This window comes from Pseudomyrmex gracilis, unplaced genomic scaffold (genome assembly GCF_002006095.1).
Source record: "Pseudomyrmex gracilis isolate BER0280 unplaced genomic scaffold, ASM200609v1 scaffold_835, whole genome shotgun sequence".
In the NCBI taxonomy this organism is placed as follows: domain Eukaryota; kingdom Metazoa; phylum Arthropoda; class Insecta; order Hymenoptera; family Formicidae; genus Pseudomyrmex; species Pseudomyrmex gracilis.
The window spans coordinates 1-17,253 of record NW_018021419.1 but is presented as its reverse complement, the minus strand read 5'-3'; the positions used below and the strand labels follow the sequence as shown (position 1 = coordinate 17,253).

The 17,253-nt window shown below is 33.4% G+C and overlaps 1 protein-coding gene and 2 long non-coding RNA genes across 4 annotated transcripts; 1 reads left to right on the top strand and 2 right to left on the bottom strand.

The window, feature by feature from the left end:
- Positions 1-581: 581 nt before the first annotated feature.
- On the bottom strand, positions 582-14,338 carry LOC109861560 (lissencephaly-1 homolog). Its single transcript, XM_020441257.1, has 7 exons — positions 14,152-14,338; positions 9,202-9,354; positions 2,827-2,980; positions 2,485-2,691; positions 1,957-2,367; positions 1,533-1,881; positions 582-1,426 (listed from the first exon to the last, which is right to left on the bottom strand). Exons 2-7 carry the CDS (start codon positions 9,237-9,239, stop codon positions 1,353-1,355), a joined length of 1,233 nt encoding a protein of 410 aa, XP_020296846.1. The 5' UTR covers positions 9,240-9,354; positions 14,152-14,338; the 3' UTR covers positions 582-1,352.
- On the bottom strand, positions 8,334-9,195 carry LOC109861562. Its single transcript, XR_002250994.1, has 2 exons — positions 8,661-9,195; positions 8,334-8,584 (listed from the first exon to the last, which is right to left on the bottom strand). It is a non-coding gene; the product is annotated as an uncharacterized LOC109861562 (long non-coding RNA).
- On the top strand, positions 11,963-13,614 carry LOC109861561. 2 transcript variants are annotated; one of them, XR_002250992.1, is made up of 3 exons: positions 11,963-12,141; positions 12,256-12,485; positions 13,520-13,614. It is a non-coding gene; the product is annotated as an uncharacterized LOC109861561 (long non-coding RNA). The 2 variants fall into 2 exon arrangements; XR_002250993.1 differs by lacking the exon at positions 13,520-13,614 and adding an exon at positions 12,771-12,937.
- Positions 14,339-17,253: the final 2,915 nt, after the last annotated feature.

Here is a 17,253-nt window from a genome sequence, read left to right as displayed (position 1 = left end):
TCACTAGCATCACTGAAATATTTAAATTTTTATTGATGCATCTTTCGTAGGCTGGATGTGTGCCCATTGTAATATCATTATTAATAATCACGGCGATCTTAAGCATGTCGTAAATCCTTCATCATCGTCTTTTATTTTGAGTATTCTTTATATTTCTTCAAAAACAATTAATATTTTCTCGACTTATGTATTTTATTCAAAAATAAATAAAAATAAATTTTTAATATTGTATCAAAACACAGTTTTATATTGTACTAAAACACAATTTCACAATATTTAACATTTATTTTTATTTATTTTTAAATAAAATACATAAGTTGAGAAAATTGATTATTTAAACAGATTGAAAGAATACTTTGGCCAATTTAGGAGATATTGTTTTAGTGATTTTCATGTTGAGATTTGAATTCACATACATATATATGTAATGTGTAATAGAATTTATAATATACATAGGTGCATGTATATAAAAAGATACGTTTCGACAAAGAATCTAATAAAGATAAATTTTAACTAAAGATAAATTTGTAACAAAATATCAATTTTTGTTGAAACAAAATTTTGTCTTGTCATATATATATTATTTTTATTTGTATCATTGTCATTTTATTTATATCATTTGCGACATTAACTTATATGTCCCAAAAAAACAAATTGCCTTTGCAATGCAGTGAGTGTGATAACTCAATATTCATCAAAATATATATGAGTTGATAAGAAATATACATTAAACATTGCACATTTAAAATGGGTGTGTGACCAGTTGGTAACTAATATTTTAACCGATACATTGCATAAGCAAGCAAAGAGAGGAGTAAGAAAACATCAAAGGTTGTACTCATAATCACATCAAATTTTCGCGCTGCTTAAAGACGTATATATATATATATATATATATATATATATGTACAGAATAATGCCTACTACAATTGCACAACTGTCTAAAGGAATATAACTTTCGTAATTGTATATGGCATTAATAATTCCACGTCCATAGATAATATCCGTACTGAGAACTCATAGGACCGTCATTTTGATCGTTTGATCTTATGACAATCTCTCGATTCACTCTTCTCGAATAGTGTAGTTCATTGCCGTAAAACAATGTGTATCGTAATATAATATTACTAAGTATACTTTATTATAAATTAATTAGAGTTCTTAATCATACGTGTTTATGTTTGTGTGTTCATGTATAATAATATTAATATTAGTAGCATACGATAGTTTTGTAGCTGCTTACTTTTTCAGCTGATTCCACTAAAATGGACGCGCGCGTTCGTCTTTTCTCTCATTTTATCTTTTCATTCTTTTCCGTTCACGATGTCTAACGGAAAATCTAAATTCGATGACTAGCGACACTCCCAAATCTTCACCGTTTGATCGACGCTCCCGGTGACGACATAAGGATGATTTTTGTGAAAATCTGGTTCAGAAATAACATGTTATATAGAACATATTGACATAAAGTTTAGTTATTCAATAAAATCAAGAAAAAATATTGTCTTGGTTAAAGTTAATAAGATACAAACCGACAGAAGTGCAAAAGTGAACGTGCGCTTCGAGAGTCTTCATCACTCGTTTGTTGCGCGTGTCCCAGACTCGCAGCGTCTTATCGTCAGACGCGCTAACAATAAACTTGCCGCCAGGATGGAAGACAATACATCGCACCCAATTGTCGTGCCCGATAAGAGTGAAAAGACACACTCCGGCACCAACATCCCACACGCGAATTGTCTTGTCTCGCGATCCGGATGCGAGGAAAGGTCCCTCATGTGCACCTTTATTGTCAGCTCCAGCCGCTGCATTGATCGAAGCTCTTGCGCTTTCGGGCGCCCATGCAATACATTCTACCACGTGTTCATGTTCTCTGAATTCGACCTGGCATTTCGAAGAATTTTAAATGTAATTACAGTAATTTTAAACAGACGAGAAATATTTAATTTCTCAAATTACCTTTGTCTCTTTCGTTGCCACGTGCCATACTCGAACAGTCTGATCGTTTGAGCAACTAGCGATAAGTTCGCCGCATGGGCTAACTCGCGCCATTCTCACCCATTCTCTATGCCCTGTGAAAGTCTTTACACAGTAGCCCGTTGCTACCTCCCAGATTTTAATGGTCTTGTCTCTAGAGGCGCTCACTACAAAATCACCCTGTGGTACAAACGCAACTGAATTGACGTTATGATCATGGCCGTGCATAGTTTTCACGCAAGCAAACGACTGATGAAAATCCCACAGCTTGATAGACATGTCCGCGCTACAAGACGCGAGCAACTTGCCCGAAGTATCGAATGCAATGTCTTGCACACTGTCCGTGTGACCCTTTAGCGTTCTTTCGAAATCACCACTCTCAAAGTCCCACACCTTGAAAGAAAGAGCCAATAAGTATTAAAAACTAGTTTTCTTTAAAGAAAAAACAAGACAATTTTAAACGTGTATAACAAATAAAAGTTGCTGATTCAGTTGCAAGTTGCTTCTTACCTTAATTGTAGCATCTTCGCTGGCAGATACTACAAGACTAAAAACCGGATGGAAAATAACTCTATTGATAGGAGCTCTGTGTCCTGTCAGGCTAAATTTTTCCGGCGGTCTCGGTATCCATTCGGCCGGTGATCTCTTACTACGTGTTGGTGCGCCTTCTATGAATTCTTTCTCTGCTTCGGAAAGTTTAGACTCTAATTCCATTACCTATGACAGTTTACAGAGCGTCTTATAAAGAACTTACCGCTTAGATGACGCAAAATATTATTCTTCTTGCGCACAACACATCGAGTCAAGAGTAGTAATTATATTTTTCAAATTATATATAGAATAAAATTTTACCTTTTTCTGCAATCGTATAACTGAAGTCCACTTCTTCTCAAGTAAGCCCCCGTACTTCCTCTCCACTTCTCCTGGCATATCTGCTTCCTTCTTAAATGCCTCCAGTGCATCTTGATAGCCATTAGTGCTAAGGTAATCCGCAATCGCCTTATTTCTATAAGTATTAATTTCCTTTGGTACCAAATGTGAAAACAAACAGTATGGTTTGGCTTTTATTTATACATGATTTTTTTTCTAAGTAGTTTAATATATATAATTGCATGGTATTTTTTATTGAAAAGTTTTCATCGCTTATTTGAATGTTTTCTCGCCAAAAATTAAAAAGAAATAAGATACGTAATGTTGTGCTTCAATCTCTAGTTGTTTCGTGTTGGGGTTGATTAGCCATATTTACAAGACATAGAGATAAAAATAAGTACTATATTGTGGATTATTAATTATCCGATACAATAAATGATAGAAAAAAAAGCTGTAAGAGAAATTAAATGGGAAAAAGATTGAAAGTCGGGCACACTTGTGCCAAGATGAAAGACCTCGCGATTAACTTTGTCTCTATCTATCTGATTACTTTACGCAATAGCGAATTATCGCTCGCCACTACTTTGTTTTGCATCTAATACATATATGTATGTAGCGTAAAGGAGGCACTTACTAAACGTGTTATAAAACAAAAAAGAACGAAGTCACTTTGTCTTAGCAGAAAACAAGCTTTTACTAAATTACATGCTGTTGCAGCTATGTATTCATACTTCCGCTACTTGTGAATAAAGGATAAAGTTCCAAAAAGCTGAACCCTCCGATTTTGCTGTCGATTGGTATACTACTGTATTTTAGTACGCTGACGGATAGTGAAAATTACCGACAAGGTCATTTTCAAAAAAAGTCAAGACTAAAAAAACCAAAAAATTCTCGCTTTTTTAACATTATTTTAATAAATATTTATGGCATAAAAAATGTTTCAAATAAAAGTTGTAGCTCTTGAAAAAATATATCAATTATGTCTTATGCATTTTTTGAATAGAACCAACTTTTCGAAAAAAAATGAGATAATATAAAAAACTCCTTCTCCCCCGCACTAAAAACCATTTTCTGTATGTTTGTGTTTGAGACTCGTAGACAGGGGGAGGGACTCCGCTCCTGCACCCTCTCTCCAAAAAAATTAAAGCCTCTTGCACAATGCGAGGGAATAGTGATAGCGATAAGCAATAGACACAGAATTCCAACTCGTTGGAAAATTTATCGCTATTGCTTATTCCGTTTTCTGATCTGCATTGATACATGTGTATTTTTGTATGTTAGATTCCGCTGTTCTTACCGTTATTTATAAATATAAACTCTTTAAAACTGGTGTTATTTCTATCGCTATCGCTATTTCTTCCATTGTGCAAGAGGCTTAACCTAACCTATTCTAATCCTATGTCACTACAATATCATTAATATCAATGCATAGTGCTTCATTTGTATAACATTGTACATGTGCAATAATCTTCTGTGCAAATGATCACAATAGACAATCAAGATCTGCGCAAAACTTCGAGTTTTATTTCTCTGCGAAGCGCAAAATTGCAGCGGAAGTGCAACAATATTCTTCGTTCTCAGCCGAACCCGGAGTCAACGACGAGGACGTGACGAAGAACTGACTCCATTTTTCTTTCTTTTTTTGTTTTTTTTTTTTTTTTTTAAGCTTTTTATATTTATATTTTATTTTGTTTTAGTTTTTTACGCTCTTTTGCTTTTTTATTTATTTTTCAAGACGCTAAAGTTACGGAGAAGCTCAGGCGAACTTATAACTAGCGTCTCTATAGTAAGAGTTTACTGTATTAGGCTAGTGCGAGGAAAGGGAGTGTCCAATTAATTTTTCTATTATCTCATTTTTTCCGAAAAGTATTGGTTTTATGCAAAAGATGCATGGAACATAAATGATGTATTTTTCCAAGAGCTACAACTTCCATTTAAAACATTTTTTTGTTACATGAATATTTATCAAAATAATGTTTAAAAAAGGAATGATTTTTAAGTTTTAACATTCAAAATAACCTTGTCGGTAATTTTCATTATCATATTCGTAATCAGCGCATTAAAATACAGTAGTATGCCAATCGACAAAATCGGAGGGTTCAGCTTTTTGGAACTGCACCCTAGAAAACTATTTAAATATTTTTATAAATTAAAATATTTATAATGTTTTTTTATTAATAATATTCGACAATATGTTTGTGTTAATGCAATTTGAATACATGTTTTTGCTTATAGAAATATTCGTAAAAACCTGGTAGAGTTATTGTGGTAGCTGATATCAAAGTAATTATTTGCATAAATTATATTATGATGCTCACAGGAATCCGTATTATTGTTTCTTATTCTTAAATCTCATTAATGTGCTATGAGTGCAGCAGATACATCTTAATAAGTGAATGGAAATTCATAACGGTTAGAAATGTCTTCTTTTGAAGCTTCTTTATTTCTGCGAGCATCATAATATAATTTGTGCAGTTACTTATGCGTAAATCATGGAAACTTAAAAAGGGCCCAATATGAATAATGACAAAGAAATTTTTCAAAAGCTTGGCGATGAGAAATTTTATATCATGCATAATATTCTGCAACAGATGTGTTGAGGATATAGAAATAGACAAGAATGGCTACAAGCTATTGTAAAACAGATAAGAATCATAGTCTTTGTAAGTGCGGAAAGCGTTCTACGGATAATTTTTGTATTCACCATCATGTGCAAACGTTGCGAGACGGTCACTTGCGCACTTAACCGCATGCGAAAGTTATAATATTCAAAATATATTAGATGTGATGATTGATATGTGTACCGAGCAAGATTTAATTTATTCCGGTAGAACTCCTCTATCCAAAAATATTAAATTATCAAACATATTCGTAATCTCACACAAATTTTTACATGAATTTTACGTCGATATTTATGTCAATCATCAATAAATACATATATGTACAGAATGTTCCGTAAGTCAAGGTCAATCGCTTGAAAATTGATTGAAAACTCAAAAACAAGAAAAAAAGTTGATATGAACATATGTCTGGAAAAGCGTTATTTTCGAGTTACATATCGCCAATTTTGTTAAAATTTGAAATTGCTGTATTTCGAATTCTTGCAGAAGGAAGATATTTCAAACATCTCTTATAATTTTCATATTTTCATTTACGCGCACTCACCCCCCCCCCCCCCCCACACACACACGCGCGCGCGCGAGCGGCAGAGAGGGAGTCACTAATTACCATGGAAATGACGAATTGTGGAGCCTGATTTTTTACTAAAAGATGATAAGGACTGTATCTCCACATCATGATACATCTTAAGTAATGCTAAGGCAGCCCGCAACTTTTATTTGACTTTAATTACGTTATAAAACTCATATACTAACCATATCTTCTTTTAATTTCGACAAAAAATTCAAAACACAATTTCAAATTTCAACATAAAAATAGCGAACTCGAAAACAACACACATTTCCAGATGTATGTTTATATCTCTCTCAATTTTTTTCTTGTTTTTGAATCTTTAATTACTTTCCGAGCGATTGATCTTGACTTACCCCTATTATGGGATACCCCATAAGATATAACGCTTATAGTCAATATGTAAGAGTGTGTGTGTATTTTATGCAGATGTCTTTAGAATATTACAGATATTGATGAGAAATAAAACAGTTCTGAAATTGGATATGGACAGCACATGTCTTTTAAGTCTTTTTAAACATAAATATAACGAATGCGAGAAACATCTATTGACCAATCATCTTCTTTCTTACTTTCCATGATACAATATATAGATTTCCTTTTTTTTCTCAGTTCACACATAAATGAAAAATGAAATGATTGAGTTGGAGAAGAAGCTGAAATCACTCGATAATATAAAAGAAGTGCTTTCGTATATATATTTGGAAAAAAACGACATATGTACATTCAGTATGTCTGATAAATAACCTGACACAGTAGAAAATGAAACAATGGCCATATTGGTTTATAAGTTTGCTTTGATTTATTTGAAATATGTTTTTCTGCGTCGATACAGTGATCAAATAATGAAAGGAAAGATTTTTTGAGCTTTTACTTCGGAATCGCTTTGAGTATCCTTGTCATGGCGACTTTGATTATTTCAAAATCGGATCTCTTTCATCACTTTCAATTTAAAAAAATAATCGTAAGATACTAAATCTGGAGAATAAGACGGATGGTCGTGAGCGCACTTATTTTTTTGAGTCAGAAAACTGTTTGACGGCGACAGTGTTGGTGTATTGTCATATAAAAGACATCAGCTGTTAAACTCTTTATAATCGAGTCTTGTTCGTACACTTCAAACGCTCCGAAACATCCGAATAGAAATTACCAATAAAATTCGCCGATTTACTATTTGGAACAAATTCCCAATCTGATTTCAATCACTTTGGAATCATAAAAATAAGTATTTATAATTTTTGAAAGCATAATTTCTTCGATCTCGGAGAGCTAAGCGATTTCCTCACTCGGCGCTCTGGCGCTTAGTTATTAGATCATATTCGAAATATTACGTCTTATCATCAGTCAGTCAAATCTAAGAAGTTTCTGTTCTTCTTGTAAAATGATATATTAATCACGGAGAAATCAAAACAAAGTTTCAAAAAAAATTTGCATCTTATATAATATAAACCAGCTGAATAAATAAAATAAATAAACGCAATATAATCACGGGATCCTTTTTGCAAAAAGTACGTGAATCTCTCAAGATTGCAAATTATTACAGCTAAAATATGTCATTTCACGAAATAGAAAATCTTTAATTAAATATGACAAGTTACAGTTTAAAGTTTTTTCAGCTTTTCTTTGTAAAAGTTAATTTATAATTTATTAAGTTAATTTATAATAATGAGGTTGGTTTTGAAACATTATAAAATTGTAATTTATACTTTTTTTAAATTTAGTTATGGATTTTTTTAAGCCAAAGAATAGTATATTTGTTGAAAAAAAGAAAGTTGGTGTGACAATAATACGAAGTGAAAAGAAATATACTACAGTCAAACTTCGATAACTCGAATCTCTATAACTCGAAAACCTCTATATATATATAAGATAGAAATTTTTTTATTCCTTTCCGCGGAGCGGAAAGGAAAGAAACCTTGATAAGTCGAAACTTCTACAACTCGAAGATTTTAGCTCTTCCCTTGAGATTCGAGTTACATCCAGCGTAGGGCTCTTGTTACCGTTTATATATTTCGTATTTTTATTATATTTTATTATGCTCTGTTTTTGTAGTATATTATTGTTTTTTATTTATGTTATATATAGTGTAAATTATTATTTTGCGCTTAAGAGGATTTTATCCCGGAGCGCATAATAAATTATGCTCTCTCTCTCTATCTCTCTCTTACACACTCTCTCTCTCTCTCTCTCTCTCTCTCTCTCTCTCTCTCTCTCTCTCTCTCTCTCTCTCTCTCTCTCTCTCTTTCTCTTTCCTCCCCTTCCTATTTATCTATCTATTTATAGCCTTCCTATCTACTTACATAAACATATATCATTTTCTTTCTCACTTATTGTCAGCTCTGAAGATTTCGCCGCTACTATCACCATCATTTATTTTCTGTGCAAGCTATCGATCCTATAGTTTGCGCATGCTCGATAGACATCTTCACCACCGAGTGCTACCCCACGATGTTGCTTGTTATTTGCCCCAGATTGACCGATTGACAAACGATTTTCCATCATAAGAATTAGCAATCATAGATCGAGAATATAATTGATGGTGATGGCATGTCTATGTTAAACGAGTATCGCTGTAGGTTGTTCGCTCAAAGAAGGCGATATAAGACAATAGAAGTCACTATACATACAATAAATGATCGCTTGATATATTCAAATAACTATCGAATAATCCAAAAGCATATAAACATCCAACAGTTTGTTAGATTTAATTGAAATTTCTCTAGAAATTTCATTGCTAAAAACTGTAAAAAAAAGAAAAAGTTTACAAAGAAATTTTAATACGATATAAAAATTATATTTCTAATTTTCAACATCTAAGTACTAATTAACTACAATTTTGGCGACGTTAGAGATGTAAAATACAAGTGAAGCTAATCAACTAATTAGTCAAATAATCAAATTTCGTAAGAAAGAACTTTAAAATATAATGCGGAAATAAAAAAACACACTACACCATCATTAATCATACATTTTGTGTATTTCCTTGATTCTTAGACTACGTTGACAAACTATCTTTTTGAACTCAGATTGAAAGAAAGTAACATCACAATCTGAATAGGAAAAACTGGCATCCATTATCGCGCAAACGATGAGAGATATTGGAAATGCACATCGGAACGAAGCGCGAACCAAAAGAATGTTATTAAGAAACAAGACTACAAAACTTACAACTCCTCCCTCTGACGTTGAGACAGCACCATTTTCATGATCCTTGTGTGGAACTTAGCTGAATGATCTTGATGGTGACTTTGAAGCGCGACTAAATCTTCCAGTCACCTTTTAATAATCTCAATATCTCGCCATCAGTATTACTTGCCTAACCTATGACAGAAGATAACATTTCTTTTAGATATATATACATAATATAACAAAAAAAGATTATCTTAATATCTAAAACAAGGAAAGTACATATAGTGTGTGTGTGTGTGTGTGTGTGTGTGTGTGTGTGTGTGTAGCAAACAAAATTTCCAAGATGTAATAATATTTGTTCACATGTATCTATAAAATTATAAACTATTTGTTGACATGTATCTATAAATCCGCGAACACGCTATATTCGTGAAAATACTTTTTCCTTTATTTCTATCAATTTCTATGACAACAAAAAAATACATGCTGCATTGTCAGTCATGTTTTTCTACAACAGAAACAAAGATACGGAGCAAAGTTATTTAAGTACCGAGCGTATCGAATTATTTAATTAATCTCTTTGTGGTGAGCTGTCACACTACGTGCAATAATGAACCAGCATCTGACATTTGTTTCTCTGAACAACGAAATTTATCAACAACAGAAATGTAATGCTACTGTCGCTATCTATACGTTGTTTCAGATACTTATCAATCATCCCTCGTAACGTAACAAGAAACCAATGTTATGATTTATTTTACTTTCAAATGTCCCGAGAGAAATCTAATGCAGTTTGTGTGAAATCAGTATCGCCTGTATCCCGAAACACTTGACTTGACCGGTTCGTTTTACGAGCTTATGTCGCTTGTACGAAAGCAGTTGTTCTGTGACGAGCTTAATGATTTCGTGGAATCAATAACACTTTTCACTCGTGCACGAAGAGTGCACGAGAGCAAAAGACTATTTGAAAAGTGAAGTTTGACATTACAAAGATGACGTAACAATAATGAACGAGTACATTCTATTCACGCTGGCAATTGCAGATTTAAAATGTTATATATTAAATTATATATTTACCATATTTCTTATAAGTGCACACATATATTTAAATTTTTATAAAATATTATTTATAAGTAATGAGTTTTAAGACTCTTGAATGTATATATACAAAATACGCGACAAACATCCAGCGTATGGCCTCCAAAAATTTCATTTTTATTTTATAAGCTTATGTATATAAAAAAAAACTATTATTATAACAACCTTTTTTTGAGAAAATATAATGTTTTTAAACACTATGTACACATAGAAATTTTTAAATAAAAGAGAAAAGATAAGACGATGGTAGAAGAGAAAAGATTTGTATGTGTATTTCCTAAAAAAAAAAAACAATCAGAGAAAGAAATCATAAAGGTACGCGTAGACCAGCATTGCGTCGGCGCAGCGTCATCGCGACGGCTACCAACGGCGATGGTTATCGTCGCAATGCGTTGTAATCGATAAACTGACATAGGTACATCACGCCCACTTTGGTCATCGCGTATATTTTCGCTGCATTTAAATATTCATATCGTCTCTTTTCACTTTGCAACCGCCACAGTAACGGTAAATTAAAAAACACGCGACATATGTAATTGAGATATTCGTGAGAATAAACTACCACTATCAGATAATATCGATTTTTTGAGCAATATTGTAATACATAACATATGACAAATATATATATATATATATATATATATATATATATCGCAATTATATAAAAATAAAAAAGATGCAAACTATGCGAAGTCCTGAATGGTCCTAGGAGCCTTACGCTAGATATTTGTTCATCAGCGACTTCGCATAGTTTGTAACTAAACAAGCCTAAAACTCATTATTATTAATTGTTTAGTTAAAAAAGATATAATAGAAACCATTTAATATTCAAATGATACAATGCATAGGTCTTTAGGTAGCATTCGAAATATGAATGTGAGACACTGCAGTATTAGTCATTGAAGAAAGTAAACACACAATAATTTTGTTTAAAAAAACAACTTATTAATGCCGACGCGCATATAGTTGCAACATAAAGCTGTGAAAAAATAAAAGTATCACGTAGCAATGAATAGAAAATATATAAATTTACTTTAATATTTTTATGTAGCGCGCGTATAGAAGCGGAAATTACTTTCTGAGTTTTGTCTATTGAACCTTAAATAGTTCTTCTGGATTAAAAGATCTTTGAAAAATTTTCCTGCATAAAACTTCTATGAATAATACATAAACACATATTAAAAATTTTTACATAAAAATCACTAAATCAACTAGTAACTAACTCGTTCATGTAAAAACCTCTATATGTACAAATTAAGTTTTTACTGTTTCTGTTTCAACTTTTTGTAATAATCTAATAATGTATTTGTGCTTATGTTTTTGACAAAGATCTTGAAATACAGGGTGTCCCGGGAAAATCGCCCGCAATACTTCGGGAAATGATTAGGGATCCAAACAGAAGAAAAAAAAACTATATAAACATAGATCCGGAAATCAGTCGTTTCCAAGTTATAACTGTTAAGGTAGTTATCGCGTGACAGTCTTATTCAAAAGTTTAATTTTACGTTACAGAAAAGTATTCTCAGAACTCGAGTCACATGTTGTATACATACAAATAGTTTACTCTATTTTATCAACATGTCATTAGTGTAGAAATAAATAAGTAGTTTTATTATGCTCAAAATCTCTTTAAACAATCTTATTTCTTTTTGCCAATGCGGTAAACTTTTAGTAGCGATTGTTCACGCTTTACATATCGAATGGCAATCTAACAACGTCGCGCGGTCTAATCAAATCTGTCAGTTTGCTCAGCTGTCAAACGCGAAACTACTAAAATGACTTCTCACTTTCAATACAGATACTAAAAAAAAAACGCTTAAAAACAATTTTGAATATGACAGAGGCAAGAAAATCGCAAAAAAACGATATGTCAAGATCGAAGTACGTTGTGCGAAATTGCCAAAGAAAGGAATGCCAAAGCGGACATAAAAGTGGCTATAACTCGGAAATTTCTTTCCGTACCTATGTTTATATAGCTTTTTTTCCTTTTTTTAGATCTTCAATCACTTCTCGAAATATTGCGGGCGATTTTATGAACACCCTATAGCATAAGTTAAAAAATATAAAACAAGCAATATATATATAATACAAGTTTATTCGTAAATTCTGAAAATAATACGACCGTAAATTCTCATCAGTCTACAGTTCTTTACACCGTAGATTGATGATCAATCTTTTGATCGCTAGTATTCTAACAATTATGTTTCTGGGATATTCCGGTCTAGGTAAGTGACTTTTCTGATCTAGCAATACGTGTGCTTTGATTGACTTCGTGGCCTACCTTCTTTCTTCACTACTTAATCTACTTATCCAGAAATAATTATCTGCAAGTAAATTTCGTCGACGATTTAAATACTATTTATACATGAAAGTCCTTTTTATCTCAAATCTTGTAAAATATAGTAAAATGTAGTTACAAACACTATCATTATGTGATCTATTGATAAGATGACAGCTTGATTTGATTGTAATAGGTGCTTTAAGTGCATCTAAATAATCAATTCTTTTAGGTAAAAAGACAAAATAAAGAAACTCTTTTCTGTCTCGTGATTCAACATATCAACAACAACTTTGTTATATTATATTAATAGAAGAAAAAAACTTAAAACAAAAAAATTAAAATTTGACAATATCTGAAGTGTAAATTCTTTATTATTGAATTATCGCGGTTTTATTGTGATTGTGAATAATGAACAATTCGTTCATTAAAATATAACACAGATCACTGCATGCCACATAATTGAGCAAGATTGCTTTTTGGAGCAGTTACAATAGCAAAGTAAACAAAATAAAGCCAACGTAAAAATAAAAGATGCTAACATATTTTATATATTGTACATGTATATACCGACTGTCTTTAATTTTCTTACTCCAAACATTTGTTACAGTCATGTGAAAAAAATGACATCTAGAAAGTTACATAGATAAAAGATAAATAGGGTATTAATTTCGATGAAAGCTGATATACTTTATTCTCTGCACATACTAAAGTGACACTAACGCTGTAATTAATTTAAAAAATGGTAAAAATAATATATTACAAAATAAACAGACAAAAAAACACTCAAAAACCATCAACCACTTTATGGAGCTCTGAAACTCCAATTATGTTAATGGTAGGCCTTGTCAAAGTTGGAAAAAAACCGATAATGTATTCCAAAAAAATACAAAGTTTCTCATTATTGTAGATAAAGATATTGTGAAGAAAGACATCTCTCTTGAACGAGATTCGATTAAATGCTTTCTCGATTAAATGCAGATATAACGATATAAGGGCAACGGTGATCGATCATAACGCTCGAGGTCTCGGACTCTCCAATGCTGTTCTCAATTAAAGAGAGAGAGAGAGAGAGAGAGAGAGAGAGAGAGAGAGAAGTCGCGATGACAGCTGATCGCGTATCGGAGTTGTCTTACAGGAGCTCAGGCATCATTTCGTTGCGTTTGCACGGATAAGATAAGCATGCTACAAATTGTCTATGAGGTATCTTAAAGGCTACACACAGCCGGTCGTTGTGATTTGCAGAGCGAGAGTACGAATCATCGCATCGCGGTCACTTGTGGAAAAAATCAATTCGCATTCAGTGACGTGCAACACGCGCATATACGTCTTGACCGAGGGTCTACATCGCGACGATCGTGTTCCAAAAAACGACCGAACATCTCAACAGTGCAAAAATATATGGAACTGGATATCTAAATATTTCCTTGAACGAGACATCGCATGCAAATCATGATCTCTGGAACGCGCGTTTGTGTAGACTTTGCACGGCCATTTTACTAGAATCCGTCACCGTCTGTGTACGGACCACTCTGTTTTTCACTGTCACGCCTACCGATATTTCCACCGAGAGTTAAACGCCTCACTGCAAGAAACTTTTCATGAATACTTACGTCTGTCTCACAGAAGCAGAAGCAACAACGACGTTTCTAAGCGATGATGAAATTAATCGCGGTGAAAGCCGGGCGGTCACGACTATCGATGAACTCGTCGGCACTCGTTGGGATCACTTCTGCGATAGCATCAGTCCCCGCGAGGTGGCGCTTTTCGACGTATGCGCACTGTTTATCCTGCATCGTTTGAAGAAGAGAACCTCTCAGACCTATTCTACAATAAGTCGTATGTCGGACGTCGGGCGCAAGCGTATTGAGTTGACCATTGAGTAAAAAGAAACAGGAGGGAACGTATTGGTAGTGGGAGATGAGCAAATCCGGGGACGGATGTACGTCATGGCAATCATCTTGAGTGATCACTTTTTGAAAGGGAGAAAGAATCGAGGAAATGCTTGAGCTTACGCATTGACGTGTCTGGATGTGTCCTGTGTGCAACATGTGCAACAAACCATAAAAATTATTATAAATAAATGTGAAATAAGTGTTGTATCATAAAAAAGAAGTAATAATGTACTGTACAAGCTTGTGGTGTAACAGCAGCAGCTGTTTTGATCAAAAACTTATACAACATAAAAAAAGGAAAAGTAATACAACGTATAATAGCGGAATTTGCAGTAGACAATCACCCATTAGAGAATCTTGTAAATTTATTGTTAAAATCTATCGCCAAAACTTATTTTAATTTATGAATTAGATATGTATGTAACAACATGAGCCCAGAGAATAGAATAAGAAACTTTTATACAAAACTTATATTTAAAGAACAATAAATTGTGATAACCAAATTTAATATTATTTATAAAATATATCTACGGTCATACGAACCGATCGCAGGATGTTGTGCAAAAAAATGTGTATATATATACATATATATATTTGTTCGCGTGTAAATTTTTACACGCGAGTTTTTTGAATTAAATTTCAATTCTTAAATTCATATCAGATGCCGGATTTGCATCACATATATGAGAGATCCCGTTTACCCCCCTAATTTTTAAAATATTGCGAAAAAATACTCCTCAGCCAGGAGAAGTATTTTTACGGTCGTAGATATATTTCATAGTTTAGTAACTTCTCGAGCTTCAATAAGATTTAATTGTTAATATTATTTATTTACTATTATTTACAACCTTGACTTTTAATATTTGATATTGTTGCACATTAAAATTATTTTTTTTCAACTATATCTTTGTCTAATTATTGCAGTAAATTTTTTAAGCGCCACTGTTGAATGATTTTTCAGCATTTCAGCATAATAGCGATACATGTAGATACATGTAATATCGCTACTATGCTGAAATGCTGAAAGTCATTCAATATTGGCGCCCTTGAGCAGCCATCTTAAGCACTTTATATAGCTACTTCCATCATCACTTTTTGGACCAAACGCTCCCTTCTGTTTTTTTACTCAATGGAGTTGACTCGTGTCGTCAAGAGCTGTCGTAAATCAAGTGCTCAGCTCAAACTTGCAATGACCGTGTTCGGCAGACTGAGTAAATCAGTGAGCGCTTAGTGATTCTTCAATATGATTGGTTTCTACACTTAGATCCAGTGAAGATCTAAAGGCAAGATTCAATCATATTAAAGAATCACTAAGCGTTCACTGATCTGCTCAGTCTGCTGAACGTGGCCAATGTCCGACAACGACATACAACTTTATTGTAGAATAGGCTTTAAGCCTGTCTACAATACAGCTGTGAGTCGTAAGAAATTAACCAATCACAATCGATTATTCTTCTATGATTTGTCTGTGATTGGCTTCTTTAAAGGGCCTTCTACAATAAGATTAGTAATAAATCAGAAGTCAGAAGCAAAAAATTGACTAATCACAATCGATTATTCTTCTGTGATTTGACTGTGATTGGTCACTTTCTTGCTTCTGACTTCTGATTTATTACTAATATCTCATTGTAGAAGGCCTCCTAAAGAGCCGTCTACAATGGAGAGTTGTAGGTCGTAATAGTAAGAAATTGACCAATCACAGACAAAGTACAGGAGAATAATCGATTGTGATTTGTCAATTTCTTACTGTTACAGTCTAAAACTCTCCATTGTAAACGACCCTTAAGGCCGAAGCACAGACTTTTGCATAACGCATAAAGGGTCGTCTACAATGGAGAGTTGTAGGCCGTAATAGTAAGAAATTGACCAATCACAGACGAAGTACAGAAGAATAATCGATTGTGATTTGCCAATTTCTTACTGTTACGGCCTATAACTCTCCATTGTAGACGACCCTTAAAAAGCCGTCTACAATGGAGAGTTGTAGGCCGTAATAGTAAGAAATTGACAAATCACAATCGATTATTCTTCTGTACTTCGTCTGTGATTGGTCAATTTCTTACTATTACGGCCTACAACTCTCCATTGTAGACGGCTCTTAACGCATAAGGCTAATATTATATTTGTCGTACGACAAAGATTTTAAATATGTTGTAAAGATGATTATATGAAGCTTCAAAAATTTTCAAAGAACAATGAATTTTGGCTATTGAAGCAATAACACTGTTGTTAGAGTGTATACATTTAAATCCGTTTATTAAACAATTAAATTAGCATGAACGCTTTCGACCTTGTATTAGGTCCTTTTCAAATGCATTTCTACAATAAATAACGTATAAAAACAATTAATAAGATACAAATAATGAAAAAAAAAAAAATACAAAAAAAGAATTAATTAAAAATCGCAGAAAATATGATATACAATGTCACTTACAAATTATATTAGATAAAATAGGTCGCTCAATGTTCCCTCCTGGGGGGAACTCCCCCAATGACAAAGAAGAGTAGGCCCGGGCCTCTCTCTTCGAAGAAGAAGTAGGGGGGCCGTAGGGGAGACGCCTTATAAAGCGTTAACCAGGGGGGGTATTCCAGCCGTCCGGTCTTGACCGGGCGGCTTGGAGCCTTGCGGGGTGGCGTCTCCTTTGGGGTTTGACGCCGAGTCACAGACGGCATGGAGCGTATTCCGTTTGACCACGGTACAATTGGACACAGTACGATTGCACACGTACTATTGGACACGTACGATTAGACACGGTACGATTGACCACAGTACGATTGGACACCGCAAGAATAGCACACTGTACGATTCGACACGGTACG

Bases quoted from the DNA above. Each gene is read 5' to 3' on its own strand.
- LOC109861560 (XM_020441257.1), bottom strand. From the start codon at position 9,239: ATGAAAATGGTGCTGTCTCAACGTCAGAGGGAGGAGTT. The intron at 2,981-9,201 runs GTAAGTTTTGTA...TAATACTTATAG, and splicing joins CAACGTCAGAGGGAGGAGTT to AAATAAGGCGATTGCGGATT. The intron at 2,368-2,484 runs GTAAGAAGCAAC...CTTTCTTTCAAG, and splicing joins GCGAAGATGCTACAATTAAG to GTGTGGGACTTTGAGAGTGG.